At 37.6% G+C, this 22,374-nt stretch overlaps 1 protein-coding gene across 1 annotated transcript in view; it reads right to left on the reverse strand.

The window, feature by feature from the left end:
- TMCO1 (transmembrane and coiled-coil domains 1) overlaps window positions 1–22,374 on the reverse strand; it is a 58,198-nt gene that overhangs the window by 24,989 nt on the left and 10,835 nt on the right. The window contains exons 3-5 of the mRNA XM_058539723.1: window positions 16,819–16,878; window positions 5,554–5,600; window positions 4,128–4,195 (exon numbers count right to left, since the gene is read on the reverse strand). Of these exons, the coding sequence (XP_058395706.1) occupies window positions 4,128–4,195; window positions 5,554–5,600; window positions 16,819–16,878 (175 nt within the window). The remainder of the gene's footprint in view (window positions 1–4,127; window positions 4,196–5,553; window positions 5,601–16,818; window positions 16,879–22,374) is intronic.

Here is a 22,374-nt window from a genome sequence, read left to right on the forward strand (position 1 = left end):
GCACCCGGGATCCGAACCAGCGAACCCTGGGCCACCGCAGCGGAGCGTGCGCACTTAACAGGATGCACCACCGGGCCGGCCCCCTGACATTGTATTAATATTCTCATTTTAAGTGGAGAAATTAGAAGGTTATACTTTAAATAACTTGTAGAAGGTTACCCATTTAGTAAATGGGGGAGAAGCCTGGAATTTTAACCCTTATCATCTTAAGTCCATCCTTTTTTTCTTTTTTTGTGAGAAGATCAGCCCTGTGCTAACATCTGCCAATCCTCTTTTTTTTTTTTTTTTTTTGCTGAGGAAGACTGGCCCTGGGCTAAGATCCGTGCCTACCTTCCTCCACTTTATATGGGACGCTGCCACAGCATGGCTTGCCAAGCAGTGCGTCGGTGCGTGCCCGGGATCCGAACCAGCGAACCCTGGGCTGCTGCAGCAGAGTGCGCGCACTTAACTGCTTGCGCCACTGGGCCGGCCCCCATCCTTTCTTTTTAATAGACTTTATTTTTGAGAATAGTTTTAGGTTTACAGCAAAACTGAACTGAAAGGACAGGGTTCTCATATACCTCATACCCCCAAACAGCCTCCTAAACAATCAATATCCCCCACCAGAACAGCACGTTAATTACAACTGATTCACCTACACTGACACACCATTATCACCCAAAGTCCACGGTTTACATTAGGGTTCACTCTTGGTGTAATACATTCCATGGGTTTTAATAAATATATGACATGTATCACCATTAAGTATCATACAGAATAGTTTTACAGCTCTAAAAATTCTCTGTGCTCTGCTTATTCATCTCTCCCTCACCCCTCTCCTTAACGCCTGACAACTGCTGATCTTTTTACTGTCTCTATAGTTTTGCCTTTTCTAGAATGTTATACAGTTTGAATCATATGGTATGTAGCCTTTTCAGATTGGCTTCTTTCACTTAGTAATACGCGTTTAAGGTTCTTCCATGTCTTTTCACAGCCAGTAGCCCACTTCTTTTAGCACTGAATAATATTTCATTGTCTGGATGTACTACAGTTTATTTAGCCATTTACATCTTGGTTGCTTCCAAATTTTGGCAATTAAGAATAAAGCTGCTACAAACATCTGCGTGCAGGTTTCTGTGTGAACATAAGTGTTCAACTCATTTGGGTTCACTTTCACTTTCTATTCTCTATTATTCTGTATTGTTTGAATTTTTGAGAAGCGTTTGTGTTTCACTAGTGTAAGAAAATTATTTTAAAAAGCTCCATATTTGATTCTGATGCACACTCTTGGTTAAAACTTACGGCATAAGCTTTGGGAAGCTACTGATATACGACAAGTAAGTCATTTCTAATTATCAGGGAGAATATTGTTTATTCACTATCTGGTATTGACAATGGCTAAGAACTTGATAAAACTGGAAACCAAACACCAAAATAATTACAGATGAAACAAGATTTAAATATAAAGATAGGAGAGAGAAAAAAATTCTATAATCTGGTATGAGGCAGCAAAGAGTTAACAGATTTGACATAAAAGTTAATATTTTCCATATATTTCCAAAAAGAGAGATTAATAGCCTCAACAGATGAAGAGTTCTTGAAAATAATGAAATAAAAACAGGGAGAGAAGGAAGACATGAAGTAGAAATTTAGCAATGGAAAAATATAAATACATGAAAAGATGCTAAACTTTACAAGTAATCAAAGAAATGGAAATTTTAAAAAGAAATATTTCTCAACTATTAGATTGGCAATTATTAAAGACACATAATTACCAGTGATGACAGATAAATGGAGAAAGACCACTCACAAGTACTGATGGCAATAATACAAAAATATAAATTAATGACACCTTTCTAGATAACAATTTGTATCAAAATTTTACCCAAGCAATACTTCTGGGATATACCTTGAGGAAAAAATAAGTATACACTGGTGTACACACTATCTGTGAATATTCTATACAAAGACTAATAGAAGATTAGTTAAATAAATCAGGGCACATTCATTCAATGGAATACTTACAGACATTAAAAAAGAATATGTTAGAGCTATATATATTGTATTTTAAAAATTACCACAGGGAAATATAGCAAGTTACAAAACAACAATCTTTGTGTATAAAGATTTATATATACAAATATCTAAATGCTCATATACATATAGAAAAAGTACAAATCTTGAAGGATGTGCATTATATTTGAGGAAGGCAGAGTCACTTTTACTTTATATTTTATATATTTATGTATTATTGGAATTTTTCCAGTGAGAATGTATTACTTTAATAATTAAAGAAAAAATGTAATAAAGGAGAGGTTCCACCTTTGGGGAAAAAGATGGCACTGGGAGAAAAATTATACTTGAAGCAGATGCCTTCCCAAAGAGCAGCCTTTCAGACTTAGTGTGTGTGTGAATGTGGGTGGGTGTGTCTATGTTGGGGGAGATTAGAAGATTGTTTATCATAATATGTTCATAAACAATATTATGAAAGAGAATCACATGAATATAAAGCAGCATTATTACTGGCAGAAACGGCCACAGTTATTTCTTAGTCAGGCTATTTCATTAGAATTCAACTGTATATAAGACTAACGAATAAAATAAAATGCTGAACTTTAAGCAAAGCAGTAATCACACAATAAAGCCAAGGCCAACCAGAATAGCTACACACACACACACACACACACAAAACACTAACCTATAAAAATATTATTTAAAAAACCAGAAGTATGAAAAAAATTAAGTATAGATGAGTACTTAGCCAGCTCTATACTGTCCAAAATGTGACAATTTAAGAATCCTTGTACCAAGGAAGCTTACTAGTTAACTATAAAACCTTTCAGTGTTTGGTTTGCCTGGTAATTCACAGTGAATATGTACCCAAGAAATGAGAGAAGGCATGGCAGAGTGAAAAAGAGTATTGAGTTTAAAATTATAAGACAGAAATCATGAGACTTCTAGATATTTTGGGAAAGTTATTTAATCTTCAAAAAGTCCCTTTCAGCTCTAAAGGTCTATGATTTTAGTAATCATTAGTTAGGTGGAAATTCTGTATTAAAACCATTTTGGACAACCCCCTCTAGTCCCTCACCTAAGTAAAAATAACCACTCACTTCTGTCCCCCTTCTGTACCTCATGCACACAGATTTCTATTATAACATCCATCAATGTATTTATCTGTCTTTTTGTCATGTCATTTTCTTTATAATTTTTTGATATTACTGAGGGCAGGGGCCACATCTTGTTATATTCCGAAATCTAGCACAATGTCTGGCACAAAGTAGGCACTGAACATGTGGGGAGGGAAGAACTGACTGGAGCTAGAGGGGAGATTCAGGGAGAGGGAGAGAGACAGAAATGGAGCCGGGGAGGAAGAGTAGGAGAAAGAGAAGGAAAAGAGGAAGTGAGGGAAATTCTAACTCGTGTAGGATGGTTTAGGTGAGCTTTGAAAGACAATAAATGACTGCTTGTCATCTTTGGATACTTTCCCAGCTTCTGTCAAAAGCAATTCCACAATTACTCAGGCCTGCTATATGCTAGTTTAGACAACAGTAACTTACCTTATGATTAAACAAGATTATAGTTGCTAAGACTCTATTTTAGGAGTCAAAACATCTCTATACGACTACCTTCATTTTGATGCAGAATGCTAGTAGGCAACTTAAAAATACAGGAAACATATTAAATTCTTTTTAGAGGCCCCATAATACCTTAGTCTTTGTGTTGTACATAAAATATCCTCACTGTTAAGAGGCTGAAAAAGTTATATGACTGTACTTTATCAAAATTAAATGTCCTTGATTTTGGTAACTGGATTGAGGTTATGTAAGAGAATGTCCATATTCTAAGGAAACACACATTCTAGTAATTATGGGTAAAGGGGCATGAAGCCTACAACATACTCTCAAATGATTGAGAAAAATACATAAATCGTGTATATGTGAGTACATATCACGATATGGAGAGACAGAGAAAAAGAGAAAGCAAATGGGGCAAAATGTCAACAATTGTGAATCTGGATAATAGATATACTATTCTTGTAACTTTTCTTGAAATATCAAAATAAAATATTATCAAAAAAGTTAATTGCTCACACATAGACTCACATAGAGCAATAGTTAGGTAAAATCACATAAAAGGATACTCACATGGAATTGAACATTCCCATTAGGGCAGTAAAACAAAAGCCAATTGCAAACATGGATTTCATTCGAACCTGTGAGGAGACCAACAAATTGTAATTTCACATTAAAGAAAAATCACCACTAAAACACACCCCAAAAGTTTTGGTTTCACGTCATTTTTAAAAGGCGCTCCTTAGCAAAAAGCTGTTTATTGGCTAACCCACCCTCCATCTCCAAGACCTCTTCTCTTGCTGCCTTCTGATGAATAATATTGGGGTGGCCATGTAACCCAATTCTGGCCAATGAGTTATAAGGACAAGTACTGAACGGACTTCTAAAAGGGACAAACTTGGCCATATTGCCCATTCTTCTTGCCTGAAGGTAAAGCGCCATCAAACGACCAAAAACCTTAAACGAAGGATGATTAACCTAAATCCTTGATGACATTACTGAGCAGCCACACCAGCCAAGGACTACTAACCTCTGGACTTCTTTAGCAGGTAAAAAAAACTTTATCTGTTTATGCCATTATTAGTTAGGTATTCTGTTACTTGCAGCTATCTTCTTTATTAATTACATATGCCGTAAAAGTGTAAATACACAAAAGATTATAAAGATATAAGATTAACATTGTTATATCTGGATGATAGGTTTATGGGCAATTTTTCTTTTCTTCTTTCTGTCGTTTCCAAATTTGCTACGGTGAACATGTAATAATTGTATGAACAGAAAAGAAAAGCTATTTTCAAAAAAATGCACTTCTAAATTATAATCTTTCTAATTAATAAGAATTCCAAGAAACAGGAGATAGAGAAATATAGCAAAGGTCTCTCGGTAAGCAAAAGACAACTGTTGTACAGTTTAGATGTCCTATATGAAATATACAGAAATTAAGTAGAGAAATTAGTCAAGCCTTATCATTAGCCTATCTATGCCTTAGAAAGACATTCTTGAACAAACTCTACTCTTTACAAACAATGAGTAAATGGGTAATGAAATCACTTTCCCTTACACTTCATGGTTAATGCCTGATACTCACAACAAAAGGCCTCTTAAAGAACAAAAGACAACAAAGGCCATCCATAATGCTCCAGCTTCTATACTGGGATTACCCAGGTCACCATAAACCCAAAGATTTAGCTTTAACATAAGGAAGAAAAGAAAATAAACATCAGGGAGAAGCTAATCAAGAACTGTGTGAAAAGGACAAATTATGACCTTTGAGACAGCCTAAAAAAGCTATTCCTGTTACTAAAATGAAGTTTAAGCCCAGTAGCATATTTTCACTTCCGTTTGGTCCAGGAACAGTCATTTATTATTATTTATTTTTTATAGCCTGCATAGACTATAAATTTCTGAAAAGGTAAGTGCAGTGTACTTTATGCAAATCAGGATCTTTTGCTAAAAAACATTATGTGGTTTACCATGAGCTTATATTTAGGACTCTTACCATTGACAGATCTCTGTTATTATTCTTCAATTTCTCTTCTTGCCTCTCTAAAAAAAATTAATAAAATGGTTAATATACACAGTGCTGAGCAAAAGGCAGATGTTAAACTGTCATGATTGGTGACTATAAAAGCACTTCTGTCTCAGTATCATTTAACAAGATGAGCTGATTACCTGACATATCGTATACTTTGTACTAACAGAAAATTCACATGCAGCAGAGCACCAAACTATTTCAATTTAAATAAATAAAAATCTTTAAAGTTTAACTTTAAAAAATTACCTCTGGTATTAAGTGTCTTAACTCTGTACCTCAGGATATACTCTTACATTACATCGATGCGAATTGTCAATCAGTTGATTCATAAGCGTAAACATAATGATTATACTTAGGTTTCAAATATTTATTATCCATTTCTTATGTTGTTTCCCCTCTTTCAGTTTCTTTAAGAGAGCATATAGTCTAAAAATTAAAAGTCAATTAAGACGAATTTAAAATTCAGCTTCTCTCATATTACAGTCTAATCAATTCAAAAATAAGCATAGTTTTATGGTTAAGTCACTTAGAAAGCTCCAAAATTTGGCCAATATTTCAAGAAAATTGTTATATAAACAGAACTCAAATTGATAAAGAAGCCTCAACTGTATATTAAAGCCCTATTTACCGTATTCCATCAACATACAGGACTTCATTGTACCTATGAAGAAACTGAGGCCCAGCAAAGGGGAAGTGACTTGTCAAAGTGTTGTCAGAGACCACACAAATATTTTATGGCAAAGCGAGGACTAGAACGCAAGTTTCCCAGCTCCCAACCCAATGATCTCTACATACACTATGCTACTGTTTTCTTTGATCAGGTATTTTATCACCAGGATTAATTTATTCAACAAATACTTATTGGTTAAGTAGACTATGTGCCAGGCACTCTTCTGAGCACTAGGGATGAACAGAAAATACACACAAAAATCTCCACCCTCATAGGAAGATTATGAAATAAAAATATAATATCCTCTAAAATAAAAAATATACCATTGGAATATATTAAACTGGTGTGCGGGCTGGCAACATCAGGCAGGTAAAGAAAACGAACGAGAACAAGCCTACAGGAAGATTGGCTTGCAGACTGAACTGCAGTTTCCAAACAGTGCATGGCAGGATGAATATATGATCCCTTAACCTGAACTGTTGCTCTCTAGTTTGTTCTCCCTGGAAGGAAAGGATACAGGCAGGACGGAATGGAGATGCTGAAGATATACCGAAGAAAATAAACAAAAAGGAATGGAGCTATGGTCTGTGTTGGAGGCTAGAGCTTCTTTTCTACCTGAGCAATCCTCTTACAATGTAACAAGACTTTCTTAAATTGGAGGGTTGAGGAATGGGGTAAGAGATGACTAGAAGGTAAACAGGCATAAAACAACTAGAGGGGGAAAGGGACTTCCACTAAGAAATGAAAAGAAAGGTATAAAAAATCATCTATGCTAGAAACCTTGGCATATCCTTGACTCCCTACTCTCTCAACCAACCAAACACCAAGTCCTATTAATTATACCTCATAAATATTTATGAAATCCAACCCCTCTCCTCCTCCTTACTACCATTTCCTTAGTTAGGATTTCTAACACCTCTTACTTATATTATTTCAAATCTCCTAACAGGTCTCACTGCCTCCAAACTTGTTCCCTCAAATCCATCTTCCTCATAGCTGCCTGTCAGATACCTAAAAGGCAAAACTGACCAATATTATGACACTCCCCAGCTTAAAATCCTATGGCTTTTCATCCCTATAAGATTATGCTCCAATATCACTTGCAAGTCCTGTATCTAGCCCCTGCTTAGTTCTGCAGCCTCATTTCCAATCACTCCCATGAATTTTTATGTTCCTACAACACCAAACACTTTAAGTTCCTCTATATATGATGCTTTTCTATCGATTCAGTGTCTTTGTTCATAAAGTCCTTTCTACCTTGGGTGACCAAATGTCCCAGTTTTCCCTGGACTGTTCCAGTTTTAGTTCTGAAAATCTCACATCCCAAGAAACTCCTCAGTCACAGACAAACTGGGATGGTTGGTTACTCTATTTCTACATAGAAAGTTTTATAACATCCTTATCCAACTCTTTCCTGGCCAGCCAGTACTCAACTTTTAAGCCTCAGCTCTTGTATTACTTCCTTTTGAAAATCTTGATTCCTTAGGCAATATTATTCTATAGAACTTTCTATAATTATGAAAATATTTTGTTTTTGTGTCAATATAGTAGTCACTAGCTACATGGGGCTACTGAGCAATTAAAATGTGGCCAGTGTGATCGAGGAACTAAAATTTTAACTTCATTTAGTTTTAATTAATTTAAAATTTAAATTTAAATAGCCAAATGTAGCTAGTGGCTGCTATAATGGACTATGCAGTCTTAGACACTAGATTCACTAGAAGTCCTTTCTTTATGCTTGCAGAATATTCCAAGCACATCTCTATCATTATACTCACTGAGCTTGTACATTCTGTTATAATGATCTGTTTTTGTACCCATCAGCCCAACTGGATGGCAGATTCCTGGAGGGCAAGGACTACTATGCTTTCTTCATCTTTGTATACTCAGTGACTGGCATGTAGTTAGTTGCTCAACATTACAGTATATGCTCAATATTGTTTCATGAATGAATCAGCAATATAATAAAAGCTTATCTGAAGATATAGCATACCAAAAATCACTTTCCAGGGAGAGTAGTCCTTTATGATAAAGTTGGTAGCCTGAAGAGGCAGAAGAGACACAGAAAGGCTGAGAGCAAACTAAAGTGACATAGTTTTTCTGAAGATCCATTCCATTTTTTTAAAATTATGTCTAAACAGAAATTGTAACCATAAGTATTGTCAAGATAGACTGTATGTATACATGGCTTAATAAGAATATAGCAGCACAGGTTTATGACACGTACCTACACCATTGTGCACGATTCTTGAAGATTTTTCAATTCAAATTGTTATTAAGTGCCTACTATATACAAATAAAGTAGGCTTAGTTGGTTTCAAATAATTCAGAAATAAGTTAAGGTTCACTTGGTCTTGGAGGGGGTAAAAGAAACAGAGTCAAGTTTCTTAGATGTTTGCCTTCACTCCTGCCTCACTCTGACACACTTACGGCATGGCACTAACAGCTATACGAGATCTAGTTAGATGGTACAGTAGAGGAAGCTAAGACTAATTCTCAGCATAAGTATTTTACTCATAGGAAATTAACAGCTGATTGTGACTGAGGCCACTTAAAAAGTGTATATTATATGCGCCAGTGATTTCACTTTTTACTAGGCACTATTCTCAATAGAATAGAACAAAAAAGATAGTAGTATATAAAAATGTCAAGTTGGTAAAAAAAAAAGATCTCTCTGTAAAGAAAGGGACAAAAAGTAGAATAGAATAAAGGAACAACAAGCTAAACAGATATATTTAACAGGGAAACATAACCACAAAGTTTCATCTGAAATAAACTTGATCTGTCTAGTTGGCAGAAAATATTAAGATGCCTCAAGAGGCATAAATATTATAAAAACAAAGAATTTAATATTAAAAAGTCCTAGACAAGGAAAGAGTCTTCAGAAATCCAAAAACACCGATATGGGAAAGAGCAAATCTGATCTAATGGAAATGTTACCAATAGGAAACAATTTCAGGTACTCCTCAAGTTATGGACAATAAACTTGTAAATATCCCCATAAAGCCACAGTTAGGGGGCCGCCCGGTGGCGCAGCAGGTAAGTCCGCGTGCTCTGCTTCGGCGGCCCAGGGTTCGCAGGTTCAGATCCCAGGCGCGCACTGACGCACCGCTTACCAAGCCATGCTGTGGATATATAAAGCAGAGGAAGATATGCACGGATGTTAGCCCAGGGCCAGTCTTCCTCAGCAAAAGGGGGAGGATTGGCATCGGATGTTAGCTCAGGACTGATCTTCTTCACACACACACACACAAAAAGCCACAGTTAGGTTTATATACCTCCCCTTCTCCCCACTAATCCCCTAGACTAATGATACCTTTAAATGGCTGCTGGGAGAAATGCCTAATCTAAAGTCTTCCCATTTTCATTTTTCTCCAGTCCAAGCTCAGTTAATTGCATCTCAGATGCTCCTATTCTCTCTCTCTCTCAATACTCACATTCTCTTTTACCCCCTTCTTTTTATAATTTTGCCTCTTAGAAAATTATCAAATTCCTTCTCTCTTTCTCTTCCATTAAGACTATCAAACCCAGACTCTAATAATTGCTAGGCAAAGATTTGTTCTAATTATTCATTCTCATTATTTTAAAATATAAGATTCAAGTTTTGCAAGGAAATTGCTAGACACAACGAGAAGTGAAACGTTTAAGTCCTTAAAAGTACTTAAAACATTTTAGAGTTTCTATCTCTCATCTTCTGATGAAATCTACTCTTCTTTAAGTCTCAATGATTTAAATAAATTTTTAAAAGTCATTTCATATCCAATTTTGCTTTTAATTACCAGTATTACAAAAAAAAGGACAAAAATGAAAACAAACTACTGTTCCAAAAAATAAAGTTTTTATGTTATATTACGGGTTAAATAAGTTTATGAAGACTAGTTTTTCAATATAACCACCATGTGATACATAGTTTATATGAGAATAATCCAAGTTCTAATAAACTGTATTGAAAAAAATATTTTTTTAAAGAACTTTCCCTTAACAAGAAACTTTATTTCCCAGGTGAATAATTTCTAGAAGAGTCACATTAGTAAGTAAAGTAAGTGCAAACAATTTATTTTGAAATGATAATTTATGGGCCAGCCCAGTGGTTTAGCGGTTAAGTGCGCGCACTCTGCTGCTGGCGGCCCGGGTTCGGATCCCAGGCGCGCACGGACGCTCTGCTTCTCCGGCCGTGCTGAGGCCGCGTCCCACATATAGCAACTAGAAGGAAGTGCAGCTATGACATACAACTATCTACTGGGGCTTTGGGGGAAAAAATAAATTAAAAAAAAAAAAATTATAAAAAAAAAAGAAATGATAATTTAAATTATTAGCAGGAATTCAATATTTTTGAGCATAACAATTCATGTAATTATGAGAATAGTCTGGGCTGAGATGATGCAATAAATGCTAGATATTCTACTGCTTGAAATGCATAATTTCTAGTATCCCAAATAGTTAAGAGTATATTGAAATAAATAAAAGTGATTGGCTTTCTCTATACCCAGGAGTGTAACTTAGCCTTTAACTGCTATCAGTTAACTAGCATAAATCTTCTCAGAAAGTGGTCTCTTGGCTCCAGTAAGGTACAGAAGTCACTGTCTCAGTCTTACATTATTTGCATCTTGGTGGTGTGTTACTTAAAGAACTATAGCTGGTGAATCTTTCCCCTAAGGTAGAGAGATAACTCAGCATCTAGGAGCCCAAGACTTCCAAGATGGTTGTGCTGTCCAATCTCTTTCAACTGTTATGTTGACATCAGGAGGGTGAAAATGTGTGTCTAAAACCTTCTATACCTTCCTTGAAGATCCAGAATTTAAAGGTGTTGAGTGCTGGAAATAAATAGTATATGTCATTTAGTGTTCACTTGTGTGAACTCTACTTTATGCCATCCAGAACCTCAGGATTTAATACAGGGGAGAATCATGCTTCAATCCCTCCATTTGGAGGAAATTCTATGCACCCTCTTACTACTGAACTTTTGGAATATAACCTCTGTGAAATCTGAGGAAATTTCATGGAGAGAAGAAACTGGAAATATGAAGAAGATACATTTATATTCTAGAATGATTTATTATCCAAGATGACAGACAGAAGATTCTGTCTTTAAAAAAAATTAAAATTCTAAAAGGGAATACACCAATTAAAAAGAGGCTATATTTCTTGTAGCTATTGGAATAAACTAGCAATGATGACATCCCTTCTGACCACAGAATGAACAAACCTCAAGTCAATCTATTAATTTGATGGCATTAGGCTTTGTACAAGATAATTAATTTATCTAAGAAAGGAACATTTCATCATTTACCTTATTCAATAACCAGTGTCTTTTCTGTCAAAGAATGTAAATCAATTAAAGCACATAGTAGGCAACTGGGTAGTCTGATCCAACCAATAGTTTGGGAGATGAACAACATTTTCAAATAATGAAGAGATGACCAAAATAACAGATGCTTCTCTAGAGATGAAAAGAATTAGGTACCCTATGGCAGTTCTACATTTTGAGTTGTCTTGAATGGAAGACCAATTAATAATATACTCTTGAAATTTCAAATAGATTTGGAAATGGAGAAGCAAAATTTAAATTCTATGTCTGATGCAGCCTTCTTTTATGGAAAATCCAAATAGCATAGATAAAGACCTAGAATGAATATATAAACTCAGGGCTGCAAATAAATTAAATTTCAAAAATGTCCTCCCATATTTCCAAGTCACTAAGAAAGGAGATACCCACCCCCCTCAGTCAAGCTTCAGAATGCCTGCCCTCCCTTCCACAGCGACCTTCTGGGCATATCTGCCTCTCACCAGAGTCTTTGTTGAGGGTCAGACTTGTGAAGATTCCTAACATCCCCTTCCCTGCCACTACTGACCCAAAAGGCAGCCAATCCATAGGCTTTTCCATGACCTATGGCGCAAAAAGATGAGCTGAGCCAATCGGATTCCTTCTTTCAGGAGTTTAAACCAGAAAATCTTGGGAAAGTAAATCAATTAACCGTGGAAGTTGAAACAGAAAAATTACAATATAGTACTGGCTCTCAAACTTTAGTGTGTTGAAGAATGATCTCTGCAGCTTGTTAAAAAAGCAGACTCCTGGGTCCCACGTCCAGAGTCTGATTCAGTAAGGTCTGTGAGTAAGACTTGGAACGCTTCATGTTTAACAAGTATCTCAAGCAGTTCTGATGTAGATGGCCTACAGAGTGTATTATGAATAATACTGATATAGAAGGAACCCTAGGACACAAGCCAAAGGGAGGTAAAGGGAAAAATTAAATGCTGGAAAAACACTATAGAGAAAGTGCGGAAGCTGAACAACAGAAGAGAGAGAGGTATATATAACCGTGGAGCTTTAAAGATAGTGGAGCCCACTGTCTGGCTTTACCTCAGGGCTTGCTCTGCTTGCAGCACTTGCCTGAACACAGTTCCTGCCTTCCTGTAACCAGCTGGTTCAGCTTTTCCTGAGTTTTGGATCACATATATCCTTAAAATAAATCCCTCGTTACTCGAGCTAACTTGAATGCGGCTGAAAGAGCTAAATAACATTCACGTATCAAAAGTAAATTAGTTCCTCTTCTATGAGAGGGAAATGTAAAATAGCCAAAACATCTGCTCCTGAAATTAAGAATGGGAAACAATTAAAATCTTCAGTTCAGATGCAAAAGACACTTTGGTTTCAAATTAATAGCTCTACCCAAGACCATCATCAAAGAGCTTTGCCTAATGAAATCAACGACATTTTGCTTCTCTGAAACACTGAATATTGCTGACCTCTCCCCTCTTACTGAAAACTCTCTTCTTTTAGTGCAGCAGTATCATTCTTTGTAGTCCAACCACTACCATATATATTTTTGTAAAGAAGCTCAAATGGGGAATCTGAGCAAAGGCAAAGTAAGGGTTGCATAACAACAAAACTGTAGATAGGGTCGATACACAGAAATACGTTTAATTGGTCCTATAAAGTTGCTAGAGATGAATAGCAAATCTGACTCCATGCTCATTAGCAGCTGGTTCAAAGGGGGGAAAAAAAACACCTGTTCAAGTACAGTGTCCATAAGATAAAAATAAATCAATTATTTATGAGAATCACTGCTTTTCTTGACATTGAAAACTAATAGAAAGTTTCCATAATTTCTCATCAAAAGAGCATCATGTGATGATGTAGATAATGTCCTCAAAAATATTCCATAGTAGTACTACAATAAATTGTATCTGGCTGAGTTTTTCATGCCATGCCTAATAGTACAAATGTCAACGTGAAATAGAGTAGAAGCAATTTTATGAAGTCCAAAATAATGCAGTTTACGTTTACAGATTTCTGATAGTCTAGCTTAACCTACAAGCAAAATTTACAAATCTAGGGAATGGACAGGTTGTTTGTCTTTTAAGCAACTCCTAATAAATATTATGTCTTGTGACTCCTGATAAGATTTCGATAAGCAATTTTTCACACATATTATTTCTTTTAACTTCTGATTTTTTTTTGGTAAGCAAACAATTCAAGGTTGCATTCCATGTTAAGATAATTTTAAAAAATTTTTTTATTGATGTCATAATAGTTTATAACATTGTGAGATTCCAGTTGTACATTATTATTTGGCAGTCACCATATAAATGCACCTCTTCACCCCTTGTGCCTACCCCCTAACGCCCTTCCCCCAGTAACCACCAAACTGTTCTCTCTGTCCGTGTGTTAGTTTATATTGCACACATGAGTGAAGTCATAAGGTGTCTTTCTCTGTCTGGCTCATTTTACCATGTTAAGATAATTTTAAATTTTGATACTTTGTGTTGTCAATTTAAGGGCAGAGGGTAATCTGTCTTCCGTTTTTACAACTTTCCTATCCTTTATAGCAAAGCTACTTGAGAGAACTGTCCATGTTCAATGTCTTTACTTCCTCACCATCCATTATCTCCCTAATCTATGCAATCTGGCTTCTGTCCCCCATCATGCCACTGAAATCACTTTTGCTAAATCACTAATAACCTCCATTTTGCCTCTCAGACATTTAACAATACCTACACTCGAATCCCTCTCGCCCCTGAAACTCTCCCCTCAACTTGTGTGACACAACTCCTTTCCAACTTCTCTGGCAATACTTTTTCAGAGCTCCACTTCTTCTGCTACTTTTTTTAAACGTCTACGTTTCCTCAAGACTCTCTCCATCCTCAGCCTTCGCTTTTCTTACTCTAGATGGTCTCCCTATGTGATCTCATTTACCTTGTGGACTCAATTACTACTTATAAGCAAATGATTCTAAAATCTATTTGTAGCCTTTCTCTCTCTGCCAGCTTCAAAACCATACATCCAACTGTACCAAATATTTCCACCCTACTGTCACACAGGCACTTCAAATCCAACATGTTCAAACCTGAAATCATCTTCTCTTTTCTTCTCCATGACAATCTGCTACTCTTCCAATATTTTCTCTCCAAATCAAAAATCTGGGGTTCTTCCCAGACTCGTGTCTCTCCATATCCTACATCTAAACAGTCATCAAGTCCGCTTACTCCCACCTCCTCTATATCTGTTGAATCTGTACCATCTACTCCATTTCCACTGCCACTGCCTAAGTTCAGATTCTTGCCATTTTTATGCCTGGGATACTTAACAAGCTTCATGATTTCCCTACCTCCAGAATGATCCCCTCTCCAATTTATCCTTCAAACTATTGCCAGAGTTGTCTTCCTTAACACTGGATGTCACTCCCCTGTTTAAATCCCTTAATGGTTATGGGAAGCCTTCTGGATACAAGTTAAACTCCTTACCTTAGTTTAATTTATAAGGATTTTATGTACTAGGCTCTACTTATTTCTCTAGCCTCATCTGCCTATACTTTACACATACCTTCTTCTATTTGTTGTACTAAATTATTTATAGTTCCAGGTATATACCTTGCTATTTGATCCCTCTACACTTTGGCACATGTCTATCCTTCTGCCTGGAATGCAAAGAGCTTAAAAACGTGGATTCTAAAGTCACAAAATGACCAGGTTCAAACCCCTTCTCTACCACTGACTTAATCCCATCATAGCACTGAATGAGCAAGAGCAAGTTATTATTTTTTTTGTGCGTGTGAGGAAGATCAGCCCTGAGCTAACATCCATGCCAATCCTCCTCTTTTTGCTGAGGAAGAGCGGCCCTGAGCTAACATCTATTGCCAATCCTCCTCCTTTTTTTCCCTTTTTCTCCCCAAAGCCCCAGTAGATAGTTGTATGTCATAGTTGCACATCCTTCTGGTTGCTGTATGTGGGTCGTCGCCTCAGCGTGGCTGGACAAGTGGTGCGTCGGTGCACGCCTGGGATCCGAACCTGGGCCGCCAGTAGCAGAGCACGCGCACTTAACCGCTAAGCCACAGGGCCGGCCCCAGGAGCAAGTGAATTTAAGCCTCAGTTTTCTATTCTATAAAAATGAGGTAACACTGTTCACTACCACATACACTGATTAAGAGAATTAAAAAATATGTAAAGTGCTTACCTCAGAGTGATACAGATGGTAAGTGCTCAATAAATACTGACTAGTATTTTATTTATTTATGTTTTTATTTAGCTAATTCACAATAAAGCTTCAAGATTCAGCTACAGCATTATCTCTTCAAGAAAACCTGATCCCCTAGGTTGATTTGGATATCCTTTCTCTTTACTTTTATAACACTCAGAATATACCTCTACAAAAGTATTTACCATACTGCACTGGTCTGTTTTCCCTCTCTAGACAGACCTTCTAAAGACAGATTTTTTTTCTACTTCGTTTCTTCAGTGCCTACAAGAGTGACTGACACATACAAAGTAGATGTACCATAGCATCTTGCCTCAGAACTAAATGAGTAGGCCACTTAAAAACATCTGATACCCCTACAGTAAACTGAAAAGCTTTACTCAGAATAGGACATTGGCATAGTCCAGCCTGGTAGAATTCTCTCCTGGGATATAAGAGCAGTAACCTAGGTATGGAGACATAGTTTCTGAATCAAATACACAATTTCACTATTTTTTCCTGATTTCAGAATCAGGAAGCATCACAAAAGTATGACTACAAATCACATCTAATCATTTATAAATTGTCTTTTTGGAACAGAATTATATTCTGTAATTAAATTCTAAATTACACTGAAAACCCAAAAACATCGTTATTTTTCAGACTAGATAAAAATTATTACGCAGAAAATTTCCTACTCCTTGGTAGATTTCCATCACCAGCGAATTCCCAGTATGGAAGCCATGGCAACAATAAATACAAGTAACTCAGACGTAACTGGAAATAACCATCTCAGATATGAAAAACAATACACTTTTACCAACTATGCCAAGAACCCTCAGCCAAGCTCAAAAGCCACAACGGTGAACGTCATTTTACTAAAACTGAAATTTCAAAGCTAAGAGCAAAAAGGAGCAATTGCTTGAACTTGTCCTATAAAATGGCTGAGAGAATCAAGTAAGACAATGTATACAAGTGCTTCATAAACCATAAAATTATACAAACATGAGTTACCACTATCAACAACTTTATTATATTTTCATCATCTAAGAATTTATTTTTTCCAAGAAAATGTAAATTTTTTTGTACCAATAATTCATCTTACCTATTTTCTTTTTTTGTTGTCGACCAGCTGACTCTGTTATTGTTTCCTTCTTCTTTTCCACTGTAAACAACACAGTGACACAGTACATATTAATTATGCATTATGCTATAGAAACAAAATGTACTTTATCAAAGCTGAACCACTGAAAGAAACCTACAATAAAGTTACACATTGACTTTGACTACGATCATGATTAAGTCAATTGGTATGCTCCCATACCTGCTGACAGTAAACAGTAGACACAACATTCTAAGACTAAAACAGCAATATTAAAAGCATCATTAATCAAATACCCGTAAAAGACTGAATAAGGACACAATTATAATCAAAACTGAGATGATATTCAGACCATCAGCTGAGGGTGCTGCCTTAGACAGAGTCTAAGCACTATTTTCAAATTCTGCTCTCTCAGATAACAACGTAAATTGTAGTTCCATTCTCATGTTCACTACAGAAGGTAGCAATTCATTCATTCAGTTACTGGCTGCCTAAGTAACAGGCACTATTCTAGGTAGAAAAAAAGATAAACATGATCCTTGCCCTCTAGAGAGCAACCTAGTGTGATCAGATAATCAAATAACAATTATAGTATAGAAAATTGGCAAGATAGACATACGCACAGCATAGGAAGATCAGGAGACCCAAAAGCGCTAAGACCAACATTTTTTGATGCATTTCAATTAATATGATGATAGACTAACAGTAAACTTTTGAGGAGGAATAGCATAATATATTTATATTTACTATCTTTAATCACCTACGAATGGACTAGGAATAGATATGTCAAAAATTACCTTTACTTAGTTTATTTATATTATTTGTTCCATATATTATCTTAGTGTACTTCCTTTACTAGCAAACAGTACAGTACATGTATAATTTCTAAAAGTTGCATTAAAGAGAATTGGCAGGTAGGACACTTTCCATTAGTATAATAAGTATGCTGCCTGAATTCTAAAAGCAAAATTGGTATTACTGCTTTATCAAATAGATGTAAAATTCAATTTGACTCCAATATTGCAAATGAAATGATAAACTGCTGGCTAAAATAAAATGTGTCCGTGTGAAGATATATGTTGAATGTCTAAGTAACAGGTATTTTTCTAGGTAGATAAAAAAATAAAACACATGGGGCCGGCCCGGTGGCGCAAGTGGTTAAGTGTGCGCACTCCGCTGCGGCGGCCTGGGGTTCACCGGTTCGGATCCTGGGCGCGCTTGTTAAGCCATGCTGTGGTAGCGTCCCATATAAAGTGGAGGAAGATGGGCATGGATGTTGGCCCAGGGCTGGTCTTCCTCAGCAAAAAAGGGGAGGATTGGCATTGGATGTTAGCTCAGGGCTGGTCATCCTCACAAAAAAAATAAAAATAAAAAACAAAATAAAACATGACATATATAAATGGGAAGAAAAAAAGATTTAGAATGAACATACTAGTATGAGATCATAACAGGAAATTAAGTCAAATTCTATAAGATGTTTTAGAAATAACATTTTAACAGATAAAATGGACAGAAAACATTGAGTGTTTTACTCTTTATCACTATTGTTAACCAAAGAAACAAAAAATATTTGTCTCCCATCCCGGAAGGACTATAACACAACCACTTAGCATTTAACCATGACTGCATAAAAAACAAGGGCAGGGCCGGCCCCGTGGCTTAGCGGTTAAGTGCGCGCGCTCCGCTGCTGGCGGCCCGGGTTTGGATCCCGGGCGTGCACCTGCGCACCACTTCCCCGGCCATGCTGAGGCCGCGTCCCACATACAGCAACTAGAAGGATGTGCAGCTGTGACATACAACTGTCTACTGGGGCTTTGGGGGGAAAAAAATAAATAAATAAAATCTTAAAAAAAAACACAAAAAACAAAACAAAACAAAAAAAAACAAGGGCAAAAAAAAAAGATAGATGGTGAGAGAATAGAAACACAAGATGATACTATGAACATTAACCTGGTCTTCTAGCAGACTGGATTGAGACTAGATAAATCTTTTCTACGGATAAGATAACTTAATCTAATGTTTTTCTAACCTCATGAGGTTGCGAAGAAACTCTTTTGTGTTGATATTTATTCACAGAAACTCACCCCATAACGAAGTAGAGATGTAAGGGTTGACAAAAATAAAAGATGTCTATTATGAAACACATTTTTGCTCATGACCTGGTATTGCTGCATTCTGAATTTCAGAGTTCTGTCAAACAGTTTATAAATTATTCTAAAAGCTTTATCCTGTTTCACTGCAAACAACAGAAATAATTCATACTTCAAATAATTTGTACTTAAATGTTGTCAAATAAATAATTTTGTTACAAGAATTGATTATATATACTTTAATAGTTCTCATTTACTGGAACGCTCTTTCATTAGTCTATATTACAACAGTAACACAAAGAAAGGAGACCTGCTAATATTTAGAGCACATCTCTAAGTCTAGAGACCCCCTGAATCAACTAAATTGGTACTTTCTTTTGTTTTTGTAAGGAAGATTGTCACTGAGCTAACAGCTAACATCTGTGCCAGTCCTCCTCTATTTTGTGTGCGGGATGCTGCCACAGTGTGGCTTGACAAGCAGTGTGTAGGTCTGCGCCTGTGATCCAAACCCATAAACCCCAGGCCACCAAAGCAGAGCATTCGAACTTAACCACTACGCCACCGGGCCAGCCCCCTAAACTGGTACCTTTAAGAAACCATCTTTCATCAAAGGCCCTACCACTGTAGGACAGCTTTTTAGATAATACTAGTATTCTCCAAATAACGCCAAGGATTAGATCAGCATAAGAAAAGAAATCTACATCTAATGCTGATTCAAATCTATTTACATTTTTTTGTATTCCTCCAAAGCCCTACAAACTTTTCTTGCCCAGAGTCATATCAATTTCTGGATACAGAATGTCAGAAGAGATTATATATTTGCAGTCAGGACATTTTTTCAAAGAGGAAATTTACCTTATTTCTTTTTTTTTTGCTGAGGAAGATTAGCCCGGAGCTAACATCTGTTGCTAATCTTTCTTTTTTTGGCTTGAGGAAGATTAGCCTTGAGCTAACATATGTGCCAATCTTCCTCCACTTTATATGTGGGTCACCGCCACAGCACAGCTGATGAGTGGTGTAGGTCCACGCCCAGGATCCGAACCCGCAAACCCGGGCCACCGAAGCAGAGCATGCTGAACGTAACCACTATGCCACAGGGCCAACCCCTACCTTGTTTCTTCCTGTTAAATATCTCCCATGCTAAATATAATAGTTGTCCATTTGATTATAAATATCTAGAACACAGAATCTATGCCCATTCATCTTGTATTGCACTTACCATGGTAAACTCTATACCCAGCAAGCAATCAAATGTGCCAACTGATCACATAAATGAAAATAATACATCCCTACTGAGTTTTGATAGATTACCTAAACTACAGGACCTAAGACCATAAGAAATACCATGAAGGTTGGCCTGGCGGCGTAATGGTTAAGTTTGCATGCTCTGCTTTGGCGACCCGGGGTTCGCAGGTTCAGATCCTGGGCAGAGATCGACACACTGCTTGTCAAGCCATGCTGTGGCGGCATCCCACATAAAGTAGAGGAAGGCGGGTACAGATGTTAGCCCAGGGCCAATCTTCCTCAGCAAAAAAAGAGGAGGATTGGCAACAATGTTAGCTCAGGGCTAATCTTCCTCCTTGGGCCCCCCACAAAAAAAAGAAATACCATGAGTCATTCCAATCATCATCAACCTACCTCATACTTGTCTTCAAAGCAAGCGCATTAAAAAATTATATTAAAAATTACAAGTATATTCCATTGCTGGGAAGACGCTGGCATAGAGGTCTCTGAAATCACTTCCTCCCATGGACACAACAAATTTACAACTACCCTTGGAACAATTACCCCTGAGAGAGAACTGGAAACTGGATAAAAAGAAGCCTCACAATGGACAGCTCTGACTGAGGTGGAAGAGGCAGAAATACCTTCCTGGAGAGGAAAAAGCCACATTCTAGCTGCAGCGCTTCACGGCTGGGAGCAACCTTAAGTTACGAAGCTTTTCCTGGAGGAGCGGGGGATCTGAGAGGGAAAGCTTTGCCAAAATAAGCAGCTTTTGAACTCAACCGAGTTTCTTGCACAACCGAGACGAGTGTTGTAATATCTGGCTTTGCTGGCTATTAAAAACAACGAGGAATACCCCCAGAAAAGCTATCAGATATAAGGTAAAGAAAAGCCTGCTCTTAAAAGGCCCACATACAAACTCACTCATTCCAGAAAGCAACACAAAGTCACCAGAAAGAAAGACACACAGTCCTTTGGTGAAAGAGACTCACTTGATAGGCTCTGGGCACATCTCAGGGAGGCAGGGGGTGGCTGGGACCACCTTCCCAGGGACTGAGACATTGGCAGCAGCCGTTACTGTGACCTAGTACAGGAGTGCCAACACAGATGCTGGTAGACGCCATTGGAGTTCTTCCCCTGGCCTGTTAGCGCAGAGGTTTGCCCCATCCACGAGGGCACCAATTTAATCCAGCTTAACCAGGGCAGGCAGCCTACACTAGGCACTGGCCCCACTCACCAGCAAGTCCTTGGGCAACTTGTGGGCCCACACAGGCAGGGTGTGTGGGACCTGTGCAGCAGGGTGAACGGGTCCGTTTCAGCGAGACGGGGCGTGCACAAAGGGCAGGACTGCATTGACTGGATGTGTGAGCCTGTGGGCAGTGGGGTGTGTCAGCTGCAGCAGACTTGGGCTTCTCAAACAGCCACATAGGGGTTCTATCCCACCTTCCAATGCCTGAAACAACTGTGTGCTGCCACACCTGGGGCAGGCCCCACCCAGCTGCAATCCTGAAAGAGCTGACAAGAGCCTTGCAGGCTGGAGCCCTACAGCAACTGTGAGCCCCTAAGCCTAACAACCAGCCACACTGGGGGCCTACTCAACAGCAAAATAGCAGTAGGTGTGTGATATTAGACCTTGTAGCCAACTATGCTGGGGCTTCCCCCACCCAATAAAGTGACTAAAGGGAACAAAGCAGCTGCACACAGCTGAACCTTACAACCAGCTGGCCAGGGGGACAGCCTAGCCTCCCTGGGCACCTGCAGTAAGAGCAACCCTGCCACAACAGAAAGACACATGTAGCCCACACATGGGACACTCCTGGAACATTTGGAACCGGTGATGAGAGGTAAGCACGCTGCTGGGCCTCATAAGGCATCTCTTACATAAGGCCACTTCCACAAGATAGGGAGACATATCTGATCTACCTAATACACAGACACAAGCACAGAGAAATAGGCAAAATGAGGAGAAAAAGGAATATGTTCCAAATAAGGGAACAGGACAAATCCTCAGAAAAAGAACTCAATGAAACAGAGATAAACAATCTACCTGATAAAGAGTACAAACTAATAGTCATAAGGATGCTCACTGATCTTGGGAGAGGAATAGATGAACACAGTGAGAACCTCAAGAAAGAACTGGAAAATATAAAAAAGAACTAATGAGAACTGAAGAACACAATAACGGAAATGAAAAATTCACTAGAGGGAATCAGTAGCAGAGCAGAAGATTCAGAAGAACAGATCA

This window comes from Diceros bicornis, chromosome 4 (genome assembly GCF_020826845.1).
Source record: "Diceros bicornis minor isolate mBicDic1 chromosome 4, mDicBic1.mat.cur, whole genome shotgun sequence".
Taxonomy (NCBI): domain Eukaryota; kingdom Metazoa; phylum Chordata; class Mammalia; order Perissodactyla; family Rhinocerotidae; genus Diceros; species Diceros bicornis.